The 19,577-nt window shown below is 41.9% G+C and overlaps 1 protein-coding gene across 5 annotated transcripts in view; it reads right to left on the bottom strand.

Annotated features, from left to right (window-relative positions):
- Positions 1-19,577, bottom strand: part of znf385b (zinc finger protein 385B) — a 178,364-nt gene that overhangs the window by 41,780 nt on the left and 117,007 nt on the right. For 3 of the 5 annotated variants that reach the window (XM_036577366.1, XM_036577383.1, XM_036577374.1), the window contains exon 3: positions 10,565-10,675. In XM_036577366.1, the coding sequence (XP_036433259.1) occupies positions 10,565-10,675 (111 nt within the window). Of the gene's footprint in view, positions 1-10,564; positions 10,676-11,715; positions 11,750-14,250; positions 14,358-19,577 lie in introns of those variants that run through there. The other 2 variants (XM_036577393.1, XM_036577401.1) reach the window with 2 other exon arrangements.

Below are 19,577 nucleotides of genomic sequence, written 5' to 3'. Positions count from 1 at the left end.
AACTTCAATAAGGCTGAGAAATGTTTGGCAGTTCTTTTGTCCATTTCCACGTGTTCAAAAGAGCAGGCGCGCTGTCCAGACGTCCACGCCATCGCGGCGTGGGAGAGTGAAGGAGGGACTGAGGTGAAATGAAATTGGATGTGCCAGAGTCGGCCGTGTGCGCTGATCCGTTCTGACACGCCAACCAGAGCATGGCTTCCTGTTCCAGCCGTGGTGGCTCACGCAGGCAGCACGGAGAGACGGAGCCTTCGCCCTACATCACAACACACACCCTGAATTAGCATCAAAGGCCCAGCGGGGCGGCCGCCGCACACACACACACACACTTTGATGCTCGTCCTATCCTTGCGTGAACCTCACACACGCTGCTCAGAATCATCCTGAAAGAGCGGATCAAACAGAACACAGAGAGAGAGAAACGCTCAGATTATCACTGAACATACAGAGAGAGAGAGAAAGAACAGGAAAGAGAGAGAGGGAGAGAGAGGGAGAGAGAGAGAGTTGGAGGGCGAAAGAGATAGAGAATAGAGGGAATAGGAAAGAGAGTAGTGGAGAGAGAGAGAGATAGAGAGAATAGGAAAGAGAGAGAGAGGGAATAGGAAAGAGAGAGAGTAGTGGAGAGAGACAGACAGAGAGAATAGGAAAGAGAGTGAGGGACAGAGAAAGAGACAGAGAGTGAAAGAGATGGAGGGAATAGGAAAGAGAGAGAAAATAGTGGAAAGACAGAGGGGGAGAGAGAGAGAAAGAGAGAGAGAGAACAGGAAAGAGAGTGAGGGAGAGAGAGAATAGAGAGAATAGGAAAGAGAGAGAGAGTAGTTGGGAGAGAGAGAAAATAAAGAGAACAGGAAAGAGAGAGTAGTGGAGATAGAGAGAGGGAGAGGGAGAAAGAGAATAGAGAGGAAAGGAAAGAGAGAGCGCTGTGGAGACAGAGGTAGAGAGAGAGACAGAGAAAGAGAGAAAAGGAAAGAGAGAGTAGTGGAGAGAGAGGGAGAGAGAGACAGAGAGAGAATAGCGAGAATTGGAAAGAGAGAGACAGAGAGAGAAAATAGGAAAGAGAGAGACAGAAGTGGAGAGAGAGACAGAGAGAGAGAGAGAAAGAGGGAGAGAGAGAAACAGAGAGAAGGAAAGAGAGAGAGAGGGAAAAAGAGAATAGAGAGAAAGAGAGGTAGAAAGAGACAGAGAGAGAGTGAGTGTGAGAGATGAGTGAAGAGATGGTGTGTGTGAGAGAGACGAGTTAATATCTCACAGTTGCTGTAATACAGAGCTGTTTTCACTGCGTTGAGAAAATTATGCTTTTTAAGCCGATAACAACCAACTAATCACGCAGAGCAGGTGGGAGTGAGTGAATGCTCAGCTGCAGTCACACGAAGCCCCCCAGCACGTCCAGCGGAAGCGTGTTGGCGGTTCTACAAACAGCCAGAGGCGTGCAGCTCAAAACTCACAGTGTATTTCTATAAGAAATCAATTCATTGACTTTATATTAATGTACTGAATGATATGAAATGGCTGCAGCCATCAGTCTGAAGACTCACCACAGTCATGGAGAGACCATACAGATACTGAAAGAAGTCTTTTATCTGTCCCGGCTCTCGGCGAGGGCCTCCACAGGCCGGGCTCACTGCCACCCAGCACCATTCAGCTTCAATTAAATGGCTTAATCAATGCCAAGAGCCATCACAACATCACTGCACTACAGTACATAATTATGCATTTTCCCATAGAAAGCAATACACAACAACATGACCACAACAGGGACTTCAGCTTCACAACCCTAACAAACACAGCCGTTAACTCGTTTTATGATGGTGGTCAACAACTTTCTCTACTCAGGGTCAGATGCTCAAGCTAGAGTTCGCTACTGCAAGATTTTATCCCGCCCACTTCTGCAGAAAATTGGAATCATTTGTCCCGCTCCCGCCCACACAGTTCCGTCAAGGTAACATCCTATATCTGACACAGTTCACAAACACATTATTCTCTGCTGAAATAACACAGCAGTCATGGTCATCAGGCTCACTGTGAAGTAACTTCACTAAACGCCATTCATTCCCAGTAAACACACAGCAGGAATTAAACCACAGAGCGGTTATTTTTGGTGTTTTGTTGGGCAGCTGTGGCCGTCAGACTGAACACTCTGGCGTCTCTGTAACGCCTGATTCACGTATGCTAGTGTGAGCGACGCGGCAGTGCGAGCGCTACGGCTCGGACGCGCCGACCTTTCATACATACAGCGTTTGTGCTGCTGAGCGGAGCAGCAAGAAAGTTACACAGACATTCCTGTTTCCAGATGGATAAATGGTCAGAGTCACTCTGCTCAATAGAAATATAACTTATAGAAGTGCACAATATATTTGTTTATCCTCCACAGCATTCTGACTTCACGCAAAAGTTTCAAGCCTAGTAGACCAACAGGGTAATCTGTTTGCAGCACGGAATGTTTAACTAGTATTTCATCACGAATTACGTAAAATTTTAAAAAGATAGCGTTTTTAAGTTTGTATACAGTTTTCTGTTTATTTTTCATTTATTTTCATGGCTTATTTCGGTGTATTTTGCTGCATGACACACAGCGCATGGAAGAAATCAGCGCTGGATCTATTCTCGAAAACACTGCGCTGCTTCATCGTGGAGACGCTCTGCTGCTTTACCTGTGCAGCCAGTGTGAAAGCGCTGACCACTTAATACGGGCGCCGAAATGAACAACAAGACTTTCCTCGTCACTCATGCCATGCAGAAGCAGTATGTGTGAATCAGGTCTAAGCTACGAAAATTGGCATGTTGTTCACGTGATCTGTTGCTTAGCAACTCTTTACAATGACTTCATTCATTTTAATTGTACTGTAATCTTTTAATATTGTTTACATAAAATTTAGTGATCTCTCTACTTTATTTAGGCTGTTCATTTATTCGCGAGATTTCTCTTCATGCATGCTCCGGCCCGCTCCCGCCTGCAGTAGGCTGGTTTCCTGCCCGCAACACTGAAAATTAGTCCTGTGCTGCAAGATGGCGTAGAGTGCAGACCTCTAACTCCCTTAATCCCTGTGTGCATGCTCATGAACAGTGTTGGGGGTAACACATTACAAAGTTACACATAACTGTAATACTAATACTGTAAGTCCATTATTTACAATACAGTTACTAATAGTGCGCGCTTGCACAAAAATCCATTGACCTGTGAAAGGACAAAAATGGCAGAGCGGCCTTCAACTTTTGAGAGGTGTCGATCTGCACATTACTGCAAAATTGTTTGCGTGAAAGGACAAGAATGTGAAGGTAAAGCGCAAACCCAGGCCAGAAACTACTATCCACTGCTGTCAACACATCAAATCTCTCCAAGCACCTGCAAAGGCAACATGCTAAAATGAAGCCAGTAGCGAAAGACCCCCGGAGCCAGAGTGATGCCGACCCCAACCAAGCAGCCAAAGCCTGATTTTCAACAGGTAACAAAAGCAGAGATTAACTTCTGTAAAGTGCTCTTTGGGCTCTTTTTTATAAACTTAACTGTTGGTTTTGTGGTTCTTTACACAAACAGCATAAAAGAAAGACGTTGTGTATGTTGTGTAAATTAGAATAGTGATTTGTGCTGAGGCTGAAGTCAGCTTCTTGTTTGAATTTTCCCATTCCACCTTAAACGGTGCAGTAGTTACTATTACAATGCCTCCAGCACCACCATTTAAGGTGGAATGGGAAAATTCTAACAAGAAGCTGGTGAATAAGAAGCTGTAATGTAATGAGTAATGTAACAAATTACTTTCCACAGGCAGTAAATAAGTAAAGTAATCCATTACCTGTTTTAAAAGTAACATGTAACGTGTAGTACTTCACTTTTTTTGTGTAACAACCCCAACACTGCTGTGTGACAAAGAAAGAAAAAGGAAAAAAAAAAACCTATGTAAATATGCAGAAAGTGAAGCATTTATAATGGAAGAAAGCAACGCTGTCTCCACTGCTACCATGTTAGTGCTTATTGGAGCAATAATTGCTTTATATTTGTCACATCTATGCAGTATGACTCGTTTCCTCTGCAAAATGTGATATTCATCATTTCTGACACTGCAATAGTCATGAATAATGAAACAAGGTGACCCAAAAAGGAATGGACGGGTCCTCCTCCATCCCTGATTGGTAAGAAGGTTGGCCCAGATTGATCTGAGAGCTATTTATGATCTGAAATCCCAAGCTTAACCTGCAGGCTAGGCGTGCGGCACAAGGGGATCCACCGTTGTGAGACAGACAAAAGTTACGTGGCTAAGCAAGAAATCCCTCTCCGTGAGACAGGCCCCAGATGTTCGCCATGGTTGTATGTGGTTTCACAAACAGAGCCACAGTCTTAGTCATAGATTTCTCGCTTAGTCAGCTGACTTGAGCTGAGTTCTGGTACCAATCACCTGAAAAAATATCACTATTCAGCAAAAGAAACGAATCGTACCACACAGATACAGATTTCTTTCCTTCTTTGGTAAAATATGCCACTCAACTCCTCACATTTCACACAACTGGCATAAACACTGCGCCTTTACATGGATGTGCACGAGGATTAATCACAGTCTGAGATTCTAATAGGTACGTGCACTCTGACTAATTTTGATATCTGAGTATTCATAAGAGAATGAATGGATATCTGGTTAACCGCAGAGAAGAAAAACAACAGCAAAAAAAGGAAAACTTTTTCAGACTTTGGCCAAATTTAGCTTAACTTATCCTCACTTTTTTCATGATAGCACTGGAAATTAAAATAAAAAAAAATGTGTTTTATTATTCAAAAATAGCAGAGGGAAACTCGGGAATAATTGCATTATTAGTTGCAAGAACATACAATGAACACTCTGGTAAGCAAATTATTAATAAATGAAGAAATCATCTAAATTCCCATCTCATTACTGTGCGACTGACAGGGTGTTATTCCTATAGGTTCTAGTGCCTGTTTATTGCTGTAGGCATAAGAGTTTAAAAAGTCACGAACACTTCAAGATGTGCTAATTAAGTTTTTATTTCAATTTGCATCAGAAATTCAACGCTTATTTATTCATTTATGCATTGCAAATTAGCATTAAAAACTCCATATAAGAGTTCCATTTATTTGCACTTGGTTTTTTTAAATGGGTTGAAACAAACTTAAAACATGGCCAGCTTGCATTTGTTGTGGGCTAAAATTAGAACAATGGATGTAAACTTTGTTGTCTCTAATTAACAATGATTAATTAACAGTGATTAAAACTTTACGGTAGAATATTGTAGCATCACTGCAGAAGATGATGTGAAAACATTGCATTTCAAAGCAAATGTCCTTTATTTTGAACAGATACTTCAACAGAGGAAGAAGTGCCCAGCCCAGTGCTACCCCAACACATAACATGAGGTAACATGGGAGGACACGACATCCGTGGAGGGTGGACACTGCAACACAGTGTAAACCCGTCCTCCTCGGTCACAATTACTCCAAACAACACAGCTACACTAATAACATCAACAAAGACAACAACAGCAGCGGTGCATTTCTAAACCATGAGTGTGGCACCTCCCAAGCAGTGGTGGACAGTAACTAAGCAAATGTAATTGGTTACTGTACTTAAGCAGTTTTTCGTGTATCTGTACTTTACTGAAGTATTTCCATTTTTGGGCGACTCTTTACTTTGACACTACATTTCAAAGTCAAATATCTCACTTTTTACTCCACTACATTATGAGAAATCTGTCGTTCCTTTTGGTTTATGTGTGTATAAAAACGTAACGTCAAAAAAAAAAGAAGCACGAAGCAAAAACACCAATCAGGGCACAGCGGTCACTTAGTTTTGAGCTTGTTTTGACCTGCTGGACATACTGACCCAGTGCAGCACACGGTTCAACATCAGTGCAGCAGCGTAAAACTTTGGGAGAGTCTATTCAACATAAATGATGAACCAACCTAACTTTGTGTAAATAGACCACAATATAGAAATATGTACACATATGCAGTTGTGACTGACGTGTCTTTTTTCTGAATTTATACAAACACATTTCATTTTATAGTAAATTAGTTTTGTCTAGTTTATGTTTATGAACAGAGACCTACAGATGCAGTTTAGGTAAGGAAACTCATTTGTGAACCTGAGTTTAAAGTTTTTATTAGACTTAAACTGTAACTAAGTTCAAATAAATCTTAAACTGAAACTTTACTTGTTTGTAAAAAGTGATTTCAGAGCCACTCAGTTCTACCTGATGGAAACTGTTTACCTTCAGTGTTTTGTGCTTATGATAATTTTAATAGACATCAGCGTCACTAATTAATGACATTCTATTAAAAGATTGGTTTACCAAGAGAGACACTGGAGTATTTTCACCTAAAATGAGTTAATGAAGCGAGTCTGGTTACAAAAATGATAATAGGACATTAAAGTCATAATTAATCTTTTAGTACTTTTACTTTCGATACTTAAGTACATTTGAAGGCAAATACTTTTGTACTTTTACTCAAGTGGAGGTCTAAAGGGAGGAACTTCTACTTTTACTGGAGTAATATTTTACCTTGGGTATCTCTACTTTAACTCAAGTACATGGTTTTTGTACTTTGTCAACCACTGCTCAGTGTTGGATGCTGATGGAGACTCATCGTCTTCTACGCAGGATCTTTCCTCCTCAATGGACGACGTGACAGCATGTAAGTTTGTCATAGAACTGTCAGCTAGAACAGTTAGCCTAGTTAGCAAAAAAGCTGTGCCTTCTCAGTCACGTCCTTAACAATGCGTCCAACACATTCAGGCATGTTTTATAGTGACAAAGTGCAATATCATAAATATATACACACAAATGAGAGCCAAACGGTCAATTTTCTGTCATGTTGAAACATAATAAACAGTATTTCTCCGTAAAATTAGTGTGCTTACTTCCACAGTCTTCTGATGGACTGGAACAAATATCCAAATACTCAAAAAGTGATTTGTGTATTTAAACCCTGGCATCTAAATACCTGTGGACATCCCTATCATCTAAACATCTGTTCGTTAAGCACTGTGGTGAAATAAGTTAAGCGCAGCTTCATTTATCAGGCGAAGCCGAAACCGAGGAACCCTGTCTGAGGTGAATGGGCTTCGTGGCTACAGCTCTGTTTGTTAAAGCGCACACACATAAACCCACAGATTGAAAACACTGGCATTTTATTGCCTTCCCAATGGATCGACTGAGTGAAGGCCGTAAAAGAATAATGAAGACACATCTGAGAGTCGCTTATTACCTCGGATTACACAGCAGTGAGTAAACACAGTATAAAGTTGGCAGTAAGCGGCCTCTTGGCCAGCGTACAGATCGAACATCAGAAACACTCGACCTTCTCCACACAGCTAACGAGGCCTCCTTCGCTGAAAAAATGCAGCTTTTGTGCTGTGACAGTGCAAACTGTGCTACGGCTTAAAGAACAAAATCATAAAGAAAGGGTAGATTACAACAACCACTCGGCATATAATGACTGACTTCAACACTGACAGTCCAAGTGACATTTAAGAAGGCTGAGAAATATGATAATACGAGATAAAAGTGGGAAATGAGGCAAAATGGGACAAGAAAGGTTTACTTTTCTAGTACTAGAAGCTTCATATACACTATATGATCAAAAACTGTGTGGACACCCTTTCTAATTACTGAGTGCAGGTGTTTCAACCGCACTCATTGCTAACAGGTGTATAAAATCAAGAACATAGCCACGCAATCTCCATAGACACACACCGGCAGAAGTGTCATACTGAAGAGCTCAGTGACTTTAAACATGGCACATAGGATGCCACCCTTGCCACAAGACAGTTCATTACATTTCGGCCCTGCTAGGTCTGCCCTAGACAACTGTAAGTGCTATTACTGTAATTTGGAAGCATCTGCACTGTTAGAAATAAAGGTTCTGTTCAGGTACATTTTTCATTCATCAAGGTACAAACAATGTAAATGTTCCTTTAAAGGTACAACAGAGGTTTTAAGGTCTGATTGTGAACCTTAAATAAGTTTTTCCAGGTGAAAAGTTTGAATTTGTACCTTTTCGTATCCGAATGTTTTAAAACAGAACAATAAAATAAAAAGCCTGGAGACGAGACGGGGTGTGTGGAGTCAGTACAAGAGAGATGTTGTGATTAGAGAGTGTGTGTGTGTGAGAGAGAGAGAGGGAGAGAGAGAGAGAGAGAGAGATGTAGAGAGGATATATTCATTCGTAATGGCACCGCAGGGTACTGAGTGGAGTGCAGATTGGAGGCGTCGCTTTTGGCAAAGTATCATCAAATATTACTGCACTTACCTGCTTTCCTGTGATAACGAGGACTGCTGGTGGTCCCTAAGCTACTGTTCTAGGGCCTGGGCTAAACTCTCTGACTGATTCAGCATCAGCCTAAACCACTGTTTCTCAAATCTGGTCCTCGTTTGTCCTGCACATTTTTAGTGTTTTCCTGCTCTAACAAACCTGCATTCATATCAATCAAATAGATTTGAATAGCTATCTCAAACTTGAAAGAACAATCACAAATAGACATAAAAGAACTCAAAATGACTTTAAAGAAATCTCTTAATTACTTGCTTATGTGGTTTCAGACACTTTATGACACATTGCAATCTATAAACATAAACAACCGCAAAGTACAAAAGTATGAACAGAATTCAAGATGCTGCTGCTACTGTTTTTAGCTAAGTCATGCAAAGTACACTCTCAGAAATAAGAGATACTAGACTGTCACTAGAGCAGGACCCCTGTTATCACTGGGGTGGGACCCTCAGGGGTACATCTCAGTGCGTTTAGTCAGGGAACATAACTGTACCTGAAATCACATTGTCAAGTTGTCAATGAATCAGTTAATCAAGCTGTACTGACTCCACACACCCCGTCTCGTCTCCAGGCTTTTATTTTACTGTTCTGTTTTAAATCATTCAGTTATGAAAAGATACAAATACGAACTTTTCACCTGGAAAAACTTATTTAAGGTGCACAACTGGACCTTAAAACAACTGTTGTACCTTTGAGGGAACATTTACATTGTTTGTACCTTGATGAACGAAAAATGCACCTGCACAGAACCTTTATTTCTAACAGTGTATGGTGTTATAATCAGAGACCATCGTTTATTTATACAATTTCCAGTCAAAACAGCCATTAATTACAAGTTATTCAGATAATCGAGTTGTATAAGGAAGAGAAAGGGCAAAGGAGCATAAATGAAAAAGAGAAGCTTCTAACACTGGAGCTTCAAAAATGATTAAAAGCTACAGAGAAAATGTGACTCCTAACAACCACTTGGAAGACCTGGTAGACACCAAAACTGCCCCCATCAGATAAACAGCACTTAAAGCTTTCATCTCTGAGAGAGAGGAGAAAATCAAGCTGCTTCAGATCTGAAAACATCCACAGGTGTTTCTGTCCATCCTTCCACTGTGAGAAGACGACTCAGCGCTGTGGGTCTGAAAGGATGTGAAGCTGTTCAAGAAGAACCTCACTGAGAAAAGGAGACGGACACATCAAACAAAGAAGGTGAACAATGGACTGACCACCCCAGAGTCCAGACCTCAACACCACTGAATGTGTTTGATTACTTCAGAAAATGATCAACCAGCTTCTAAGACTGAACTTTGGAGGTGTGTCTGCAGATTCTTTGAGGAACTGAAAGTGAGTCTCCTGAAAGAATGGAAGCTGTAATAAAGGTGAAGAGTGACACGGTAAATACTGTGTTTTTTTCCAGACACTGAAATATGAATAACTTGTATTCAATGTAGACTGGAAATTAAATAAATAAATGAAGGCTGGTCTCTGACTTTTTCACAGTGTGGTACCTTTGTCCATTTTTGTAGATAACACTGAATGATGGTAAAGCAAAACTGTGTTGATTTAATTCCTGACCATGAGATACTATCATGTTCCATCAAGATATTAAGCTGTGGCTAGAAGACACGATCGCATGACCATGTCTTTGTGTCTGCAACTTAAAGGGGAACTCATAGTGTTCATAGTGGTGGTGATAGGAACCAGACGTCTGAAGAGTTTAAGGCCTCTAAAAGCTACATCACATATAATTATTACATTAAATGGTCAGCCTGATGTCGGAGACATTATTTTACAGTAGTTCTGAGATAAGTTTTGGCCTAAAACGTATTTTAACCAATTTGTTCTAACCTGAGTCTCAACAATCAACCATTTCACACCAAACCACTCTGAATCACTCTGTTTACATTATAACCACTGAATTATGCAGACATTTAGAAAAATTGGTGGACTTTCCTTTCAAGGTTCCTGGGACACTGCTTTTTATTGTGTGGGTATGACATAAAAAATATTTTTCCCCCTTTTATTCTGTACCAAACCCTTCATGTGGTTTAAACTGGGGTGTCAGAGCAGGAAAAGAGTGAAGTAAGCAGTGCAGGACTACAGGAGCAGGACTGGGAAACACCAGCCTCAACCAGAATGAGCTTAGATCACCTCTCATGCTCAACTGAATGGAACAGACTAAGAGAAGACAGACGCTGAACAAAGCGCAACACATGAAAACACATGGGAAAGAACTTTCCACCGAGACACGCACACAGTGCCACATACTCTGGAAGGAGAGTAGGTTCTGGTACTCACGTCGGAGTTAAAGCGGAGCTGGCAGATGTTGCACGAAATCACTTGCTTTTTCTTGGGCGGGATGGAGACTCCGAATGTGTGGTTGATTACGGCTTTCTGGACGGGATCCATCTGGAAGACAAGCAGCGGAGGAGCGCTTTTAGAACAACACACGCACAAAAGGGAGCAAGGGAATAGAGACAGAGGGAGAGAGACAGAATAGAGATGTAGGGATATATATATAGGAAAAACATAAACAAAGCAGGAGAGGATAGAGAGAGAAAGATGTTTGAATAATCTCCATAGAAAAGCACTGACCAATAGAATGAGGTGCTCTGGAGCAGCTGCACATGAGCCAAAGGTTGCCATGCCTTATGCCAGGCATGGGCTAGAGGGGTATAAAGCCCCCCAGCATTGGTCTGTGGAGCAGTGAAACTGGAGTGATGGAGCGCCATTCAGTACCTTTGGGATGAGCTGGAGTGATCCAGAACTGACCATCCAACATCAGTACCTGACCTCACTAATGCTCAATCAAATCCTCACAGCAATGTTCCAACATCTAGTGTAAAGCTTTCCCAGAGGAGTGAGGGCCGTAATGGCAACAAAGAGGGAACTCCATATTAAATCCCTTCACTTCAGAAGAAACGCTGAATGAGCAGATGTCTAAATTTCTTAATGTTCAGTTTATACAATGTTTAATTTCTAAACACAACTGTAATATTATGATGTCCCACCAATAAAGCACCTTAAATAGAATGTGCTATTTAATCACATCTTTCAGAAACATTAAAGATGCAGTCTATGGTTCTGGAGAAAGACTCAACAGCAAAACAAATACACCCCTCCCATCAGTGCCCCATCAAAAGCTCCGCTCCCCCAAATTCATGGATATCCATTGCCAAGGTGAACAACACTGAGCTAGCTTGTTTTTTTAATCTTCATGGCCATAAAACCCCTCGCAAATGTTGCACAGACAAATGCCATAATATAACAAACAATGGCACAGGAAGTGATGTAACTAACGTTAGCTAGGTTGTGGGTTAGCAAATTGACACTACAATCGCTGCTGCGAAGCTAACCAGTTGGGATTAGCTATCACAAACATTAGCAGGACAAAACAGTACTGACCTACTGACTCTGTGAAACATTAAAAATAAGTTAATGTTGCCCACCTGTCAAGCAGAAACAGAGCGGCCTCCTCATCCCTTTTCATGCCTTTAAACTCTTGATGAAGCTGAAGTCAGTTTCTTTATCGCCAGCGTCTTGATCGAATTTTCCCATTCCACCTTAAATGGTGCAGCAGTAACTGCTGTACCATTTAAGGTAAGGTAACACTTTATTTGAATAGTCCACTTTAGATGCTTTCAAGTTACATTTAAAGAAATATCTACTAAACTGACTATCATTTTCTTTAACTAAGAAAACCTGGCTCCTATCCCTAACCTTAACCTCAACCTAAAACCTAAACCCAACCGTCACCCTGGTCCTAGTCCTAACCCTGGTCCAAATCCTAACCCTAACCCCACCACTGTTTAGAGTCAACTGAGTTTCAAAAGATAGTTTGTGAACAATTTGAACATTTGTAGATAATCTGTAATGGACTATAGTGGACTATCTATAAAGTAAGAGGTGAAATGGGAAAAAAGTGCATCCTTAATTGTTTCCAGCACGCACACAGAATGGACAGCTAGCAGACTGAGAGGAGATTTTCACTGAATTTCACAAAAAGTGTACTGGATTAACGTCACTTACTGCGCCTTTTACAGTAAGTCAATTATTTCCTTACCAAAAATAATTCATATGCCACACACAACTTGACACTTGGATGTTTTTGCACATAAGCTAATATCCTTATTAACCACAATACCTCACAACTCACACACCACTAATTGTCAGTGTTTCAGCTGAAGTTCAGTCTCTGTACTCTTCACTGCCCATTTCACCCTCAATTCGGAGAAATCTGTGTGTGTAAAGAGGAAGGCCGAAAACCACAACTGAACGCCCGTCATCACATTGGTGCTTTGACAAACTTCTGTCAATGAAAACTGTTCAAATGCAAGTTACGAGTGGACTATACACAGCTGAAGCGATCGGTCAACAAAGACTAGAAGCTAGTCTGGTCTTAGGCTTATCTGAAATGGACTGACAGTCAACTGAAACATATCATATATATTGTGGTCAGACGAGTCAACCCTCAAGATTGTTTTTTGTGTTCTCCAGGCCAAAGAAGAAAAGTTACCAGCGTAAAGTTCAAAAGTCTGTGTGTATTATGGTATAGGGGAAGTATTAATGGGTAACTTGCACATCTGTAAAGGCAGCATTAATGCTGACAAATATATACACATTTCAGGGATGTTCTTGCTTATTTCAGCAACATTCTGTACAAGTTACAGCAGCATGACTGTATAATCAGAGAGTGCGGGTTCTAGACTGGCCTGCCTGCAGTTCAGGTCCATCTCCCAAGAAAAATGCATGGTGCATCATGAAGCCCAGAACAAAACAAAACAACAAAGAAGGCCCCATACGGTTGCACAGGTGAAGCCTTGTATAACCGGTGAATGGTAAAACTGATGCTTTCAAACCTGGATTATGCTCCTGTACCAAAAACAATAAAGTTCATATAATAAGACATCAAATTTGCATTGTTTTCAATTTACTAAGAAAAATTTACTAAGAAAAAAGAATTTAGTAATTCTGATTGTAATTAATTAAACTGAACTGAATTCAACTGAATCGAACTGCAATGAACTGGACTATTCAGCCAGAGTCAGTGATATCAACCACATAAGTACCTCCGGAGATCCACTGAGAGAAACACACCATCTGATTGTTTAGAGAACAAAGACAGGATGCAAACGCCAAGGAAAGCATGGGGTCAGTGGGTGAGTTCAGTCGAACTACGCCATTGACTTCTTGTTGCACCTCCTCTGATTGCAGCACTCAGATCAATATCAGACGGCAGATTTTAGCAAGAGTTTAGCCCATCATGTACATAAATGTGTGTGTGAAATATCAAGTCTTACACAATCCAACAGCAGCTACTGACCACATAAACAAGCATTATACATAGCCTTTAGCTCCAATATCTTTACATACAACTACTTACTATCCTGCCCAGCATAATATACAGCTAACTGTAAACAAAATGATGAGAACTACAGTCAGGACCAGAATGGAAATAGGCTTTAGCTTATCATAGTTTTTAATGGTTGCTGTATATATTTTAATCAACAAATAAATCGATTGATCAATAGACAACCATTTATCATCCTGACCAACATAATGCAAAGCTTTCAGGCCCCATATATTAATGTAAAAGAACACAAACATATTGCATTATTGCTCAGCTAATTTGAGAAACTGTCAAAACACGATGGATCATGTTCTCCAAGCTCCGAAAAACAAGCACTTTACAGCATCCGTCTCCCAGCAGCCTCTCTCACCACGTTCAAATATCGCTCAAAGTTATTCCTCTAGAAGCGTCTCCAACTCGTTTGACCTCGACACGTTTCGCCCTGAGCGTTCTGGAGCACACGCGACACGGATCGAGGACAACGCGTCTAATCGCGGGTGAAGGACTCACAACGACGGGTTTTAAATGCAGTGGACAGAAAGAGAGAGAGAGAGAGAGATAGAGAGAGAGAGAGGGAGAGAGGGGGGGAGAGGGAGAGAGAGAGAGAGAGAGGAAACCAACAAACAGCACATACCTGTAGCAATTGGGGAACAGTCTGTGGGAAATGGGAGTGGTGTGAAGGAGGGAGATGAAGAGAGAGAGAGAGAGAGTAAGAAAGAGCAAACAAGAAAGAGCAAGAGAGCAGGGGAGGTTCGGGGAGTGAGAGAGAGAAAGAAGATAGAGAGGGATAGGGAGAGATAAGGAGGGAGTGGAGGGAGAAGGAGAGAGAGGGATAGAGAATGCAAGAGGGAGTAAATGAAAAAGAGAGAGAGAGAGAGAGAGAGAGAGAGAGAGAGATACACACGATGACATGTGCTGCTTCTATAACGAGCAGGAGGGGTCTGTGTTCTTGTCAACATGCACCCTCCCTCTCTCTCTCTCTCTCTCTCTCCCTGGCTCCTGATTAGCTCGGAATGGCTGATGAGTTTTGGGTAAACAGGAGGCTGCAGACCGATGCTGTTTTACTCAAGGCGAGAGTCAGAAACCTGATCCATTATCCATCCATTTACTCCACTGGCTCACCTTCTCTTAACTAATAAAGGCATTCTTAATTTCAGGATAACCACCAGCCTCTTATTAGCACAGCCTCTCCTTCCTCCGGCAGTGAGAAACACTAAACGCACTCTCATTAGTCAAGAAGAACTCTATTGTCATCCTATCCATATACAAGTCCACACTGAAGTGGAACTGCATTCCTCCAGGGCCTCAGGTTCAACACAGAGGACAGCTTTTACATGACCACACAATAGACGTGCACAAGGCACGGACTGTATCTAGTGCAAGTAAAGGAGACGATGTAATGCAATACACTAAACAGACTCCTGTATTTCGAGATATGGGCAGAATATCTTTTTTAGAAATGAAGTGCTTCTGAAGCTGAAGATAGCTTTTTATCATGTCCACTAAAATGTGTCTAAGAAGTTTTGGCGCATGTGCAGTTTGCAGCTGGTACAACAGCAGAGCAAAGCTAAATGTATACCTAGAACAGAAGTGTTACGATCTTAAAGGCATGGCTCCTTTCCAGATGTTCTATAATGAAAGGCTGATTATTTGAAACTGTGTTGAACCTGACAGGGTTTTACTTTTGTACAATGCAATGCCTGAGGCTAATAACAAGGCTAAACTGAAATTCTCTACTAAAGAGTCCAGATGACACTGAAACCGGCATCCCAGAAACTCTACTCGCGCTTGCACCCTAGAAACCTGAGACTCTACTCAGAATCGCACCTTAGAAACTTGAGACTCGACTCAAACTCACATCTCAGAGATTTGAGACTCATTTTTAGACTCATACCTCACAGACTTAAGATTCAACCTGGACACACACTCCAGAGACTCGAAGCTTAACCTAGACTCACACCAGAGACTCGAAACTTAACCTGGACTCACACTCCAGAGACTTGAAACTTAACCTGGACTCACACTTCAGAGACTCGAAACTTAACCCGGACTCACACTCCAGAGGCTCAGAACGTAACCCGGATTCACACTCCAGAGGCTCAGAACTTAACCTAAACTCACACTTCAGAGACTTGAAACTTAATCTGGACTCACACTCCAGAGACTCGAAACTTAACCTGGACTCACACATGAGAGACTTGAAATTTAATCTGGACTCACACTTCAGAGACTCGAAACTTAACCTGGACTCACACTTCAGAGACTTGAGACTCAACTCGGACTTGCACACCAGAGACTCAAGACTCAATTTGGACTCACACCTCACAGACATAAGACTCAACCTGGACTCTCTAGAGACTCAAGACTCGACTACCACTCATACTCCAGAGACTCAACAGTTGACTTAGACTTTCACTCCGGAGACTAGAGAACTCTGACTCACACATGAGAGACTTGGCTCAGACTCACATCCCACAGACTTGAGACTCCACTCAAACCTACACCTACTCGAACTCTAGAGACTCAAGACTCGACTTGCACTCACACTCTAGAGACTTGAGAATTGACCTGGACCCACAAACCAGAGACTCGACTTGGATTCCAGAGATATGGCTCAGCCTTGCACTTCACAGACTCGAGACTCGGCCTGGACCCGCATCTCAAGACTTGAGAGTCATACTCACACTCTAGAAACTTGAAACTTGACCTGGACCCAAAACTCAGAGATGAGATTTGGGAGTCGTACTCATGCTTCAGAAAGTTGAGACTTGACTTGGACCCATGACTTAGAGACTTGAGAGTCATTTTCACACTCCAGAAACTCAACAGTCGACTTGAACCTGCAACTCAGATACTCGAGAATCATTCTCAAACTCCAAAAACTTGGGACACAACCTGGACCCGCATATCAGAGATTGCAGAGTCATTCTCAAATTCCAGAAGCTTGAGACTCAACCTGGACCCACATATCAGAGACTGGAGAGTCATTCTCACACTCCAGAAACTCAAGAGTCGACTTGGACGTGCACCTCTGATACTCGAGTCATTCTCAAACTCCAAAAACTTGATACTCAACCTGAACCCACACCTCAGAGGCTCCAGAGTCATTCTCACACATTAGAAACTTGAGACTCGACCTGGACCCACACCTTTGAGACTCAACTTGGACTTGCACTACACATACTTGAGATTTAATCTGTTGCCACACTCCAGAGACTCAAGACTAAACTTAGACTCATATGAAGTAATTTGGGAACATCTCTTCTGCTTGCTGCCAAAGAAGACATAGAAATGTAGCTTGAGAACCACTGATGGAAAACATTACTACGTTACTGTTACTGTATTGCTAAAATCTATGTGTAAAATGCAGATGAAGAATTTGGTAGTTGGACACCACTTCTTACTCTAACAAGCTGTCTTTACCTGGTTTAACCGTTTGTTTCAAATGTCTGTGCTTAAGTTATGCCATGCAATATGAATATATGCCACTGCTAGGGGAAATTATCACAAGGGTGGTAATTGGACAGAAAAAGCACTTAAAATGAAAAATTTCTGCATTAGGAATTCCTATATGGCATAAATCTTAATGATGTTATAAGTGTACTTGGTTCCCAGTATAAACAATTAAAAATTTGAAATTACCTAAATATCTGATGCTTTACTTTACACTGATACAACTGTTTCAGTATACTAGAGTGCCTTCACAGCCCTAAAGTCAGCAGTTTTCTCTGTTGACAGATGAATTACAAATACTGACACACAGGGACTCCAACACTAAAGTATATTAGAAGTTTTGTTTATACCTATATTTCATGCAAGGCATCATGGGGCATAGGATTACGATGGATGCAATAAGCACAGAACATTGTGAAACGGGGCCCAAAACCCAATAATGCTATAAATATAATACAATAAATCTGCAAGGCAAGACAATATGAGACATAAAGTGTGAAAGTATGTGAAAGGTAAAGACTATGTATAAGACTCTTAGAGCTCAGAGCCTTCAAGTGTTGCCAGTTTTCTATCTGAGCAAGCAAGCAGTCCAAGTGAAGTAGAATCCCTGGGAATTTAAGCAGTCTCAAGCCTGTAAGGCATTAGAGTGGCAGCACTTTGATGGCAAAACCAACAAGGTCCGGGATCACAGGAAAATAGCATGTGGAAAGCAGACCCAGGATGATAACAACTATTATAGCGAACATTGCTGCTAAGTGCTTTGGTGTCGAGGAGAGGAGGGGATAGCAACCTAACATCAAGAACCACAGAATACTTCTTAATCCTGTGTAGAGCCATGCAGGCAGTGGAGGGAAAAGACTGGGAAAGGTAGTCATCAGTGCCAGCCTGTTTGCACTCCCCAGAAAGCTACCTGGGTAAAAATATAGTGAACACCTAGCTGTTCAAAAGAGGATGGTGACCAGCATCTCAAGAACACCTTTACTTTTTTAAATCGGTGTAAGTGCAGCCTGAGAATCAAACTCATGACCTGAACATTGTGAGTGTCTTGCTTTGCCAGTTTAGCAATAGAAGCACTGACTCAAGTTGTTCTACTGTCTCTAGTTGGAAGAGAAGTACTGGAACAGTGACTAACCCTAGAGTCACTGAAGAGTTCTAGAGGACAGAACGTCAAGGTTATCAGGCCGTTCTTAATTATCCCTTTGCTTAGTGTGGCAAGATTTTGTAGTAACTGACTGATTTCTTCCTAAGAAACGGGTAATTCTCAGTACAAAGGGGTGGCATTCAGGGGTTGCCAGACTGTCTTGAACACATAGCAGTGGTCACACAAGTCAAGCCAAGGACAACAGAGGCAATCTGGGGGTGTTGTGACTGGGTCTTGCCAGTGCTTTTGGCTTAATGCCCCACAAGCTGGTAAGGAAGGCCCTGGCGAGGTATGATATCCCCTCAGAAATAGAAGGCCTCATTCTGGATTACTACATACACCGATGAGGCATAACATTCTGACCACCTCCTTGTTTCTATGCTCAGTGTCCATTTTATCAGCTCCATCTGTCCATCTGTTTCTCTGCATACTTTGTTAGCCCCCTTTTACCCTGTTCTTCAGTGGTCAGGACCCCCATGGACTCTCAAAGAGCAGGTACTATTTGGGTGGTGGATCATTCTCAGCACTGCAGTAACACTGACGTGGTGGTGGTGTGTTAGTGTGTGTTGTGCTGGTCTGAGTGGATCAGACACAGCAGTGCTGCTGGAGTTTTTAAACACCTCAGTGTCACTGCGGGACTGAGAATAGTCCACCAACCAAAAATATCCAGCCAACAGCGTCCTGTGGGCAGCGTCCTGTGACCACTGATGAAGGACTAGAGGATGACCAACACAAACTGTGCAACAGCAGATGAGCTATCGTCTCTGACTTTACATCTACAAGGTGGACTGATGGAGTAGGAGTGTCTAATAGAGTGGACAGTGAGTGGACACAGTGTTTAAAAACTCCAGCAGCACTGCTGTGTCTGATCCACTCAGACCAGCACAACACACACTAACACACCACCACCACGTCAGTGTAACTGCAGTGCTGAGAATGATCCACCACCCAAATAGTACCTGCTCTTTGAGAGTTCATGGGGGTCCTGACCACTGAAGAACAGGGTAAAAGGGGGCTAACAAATTATGCAGAGAAACAGATGGACTACAGTCTGTAACTGTAGAACTACAAGGTGCACTATATAGTAAGTGGAGCTGATAAAATGGACAATGAGCGTAGAAACAAGGAGGTGGTTATAATGTTATGCCTGATTGGTGTATGTATGATGAGGTCCAGATCAGGGAATATCGACTGAAAGTTCTAAACAGCATGGAGCACCCAGGAAATCCACAACATTCCTGTGAATGAAGTTTGAAATGCCATGCTGTCTTGGTGGAAGTGGTGACCGGAGAAAATGCTGGCCTACAAACATTTTGCAACACCCCTCTATAACAAGGCCCAGGGTGAAGAACTAGTTCTAAAAGGTT

The sequence above is a fragment of the Colossoma macropomum genome, unplaced genomic scaffold, assembly GCF_904425465.1.
Source record: "Colossoma macropomum unplaced genomic scaffold, Colossoma_macropomum, whole genome shotgun sequence".
Taxonomy (NCBI): Eukaryota; Metazoa; Chordata; class Actinopteri; order Characiformes; family Serrasalmidae; genus Colossoma; species Colossoma macropomum.
The sequence above is the reverse complement of the archived record's forward strand: the minus strand, read 5'-3'. Positions and strand labels throughout refer to the sequence as shown.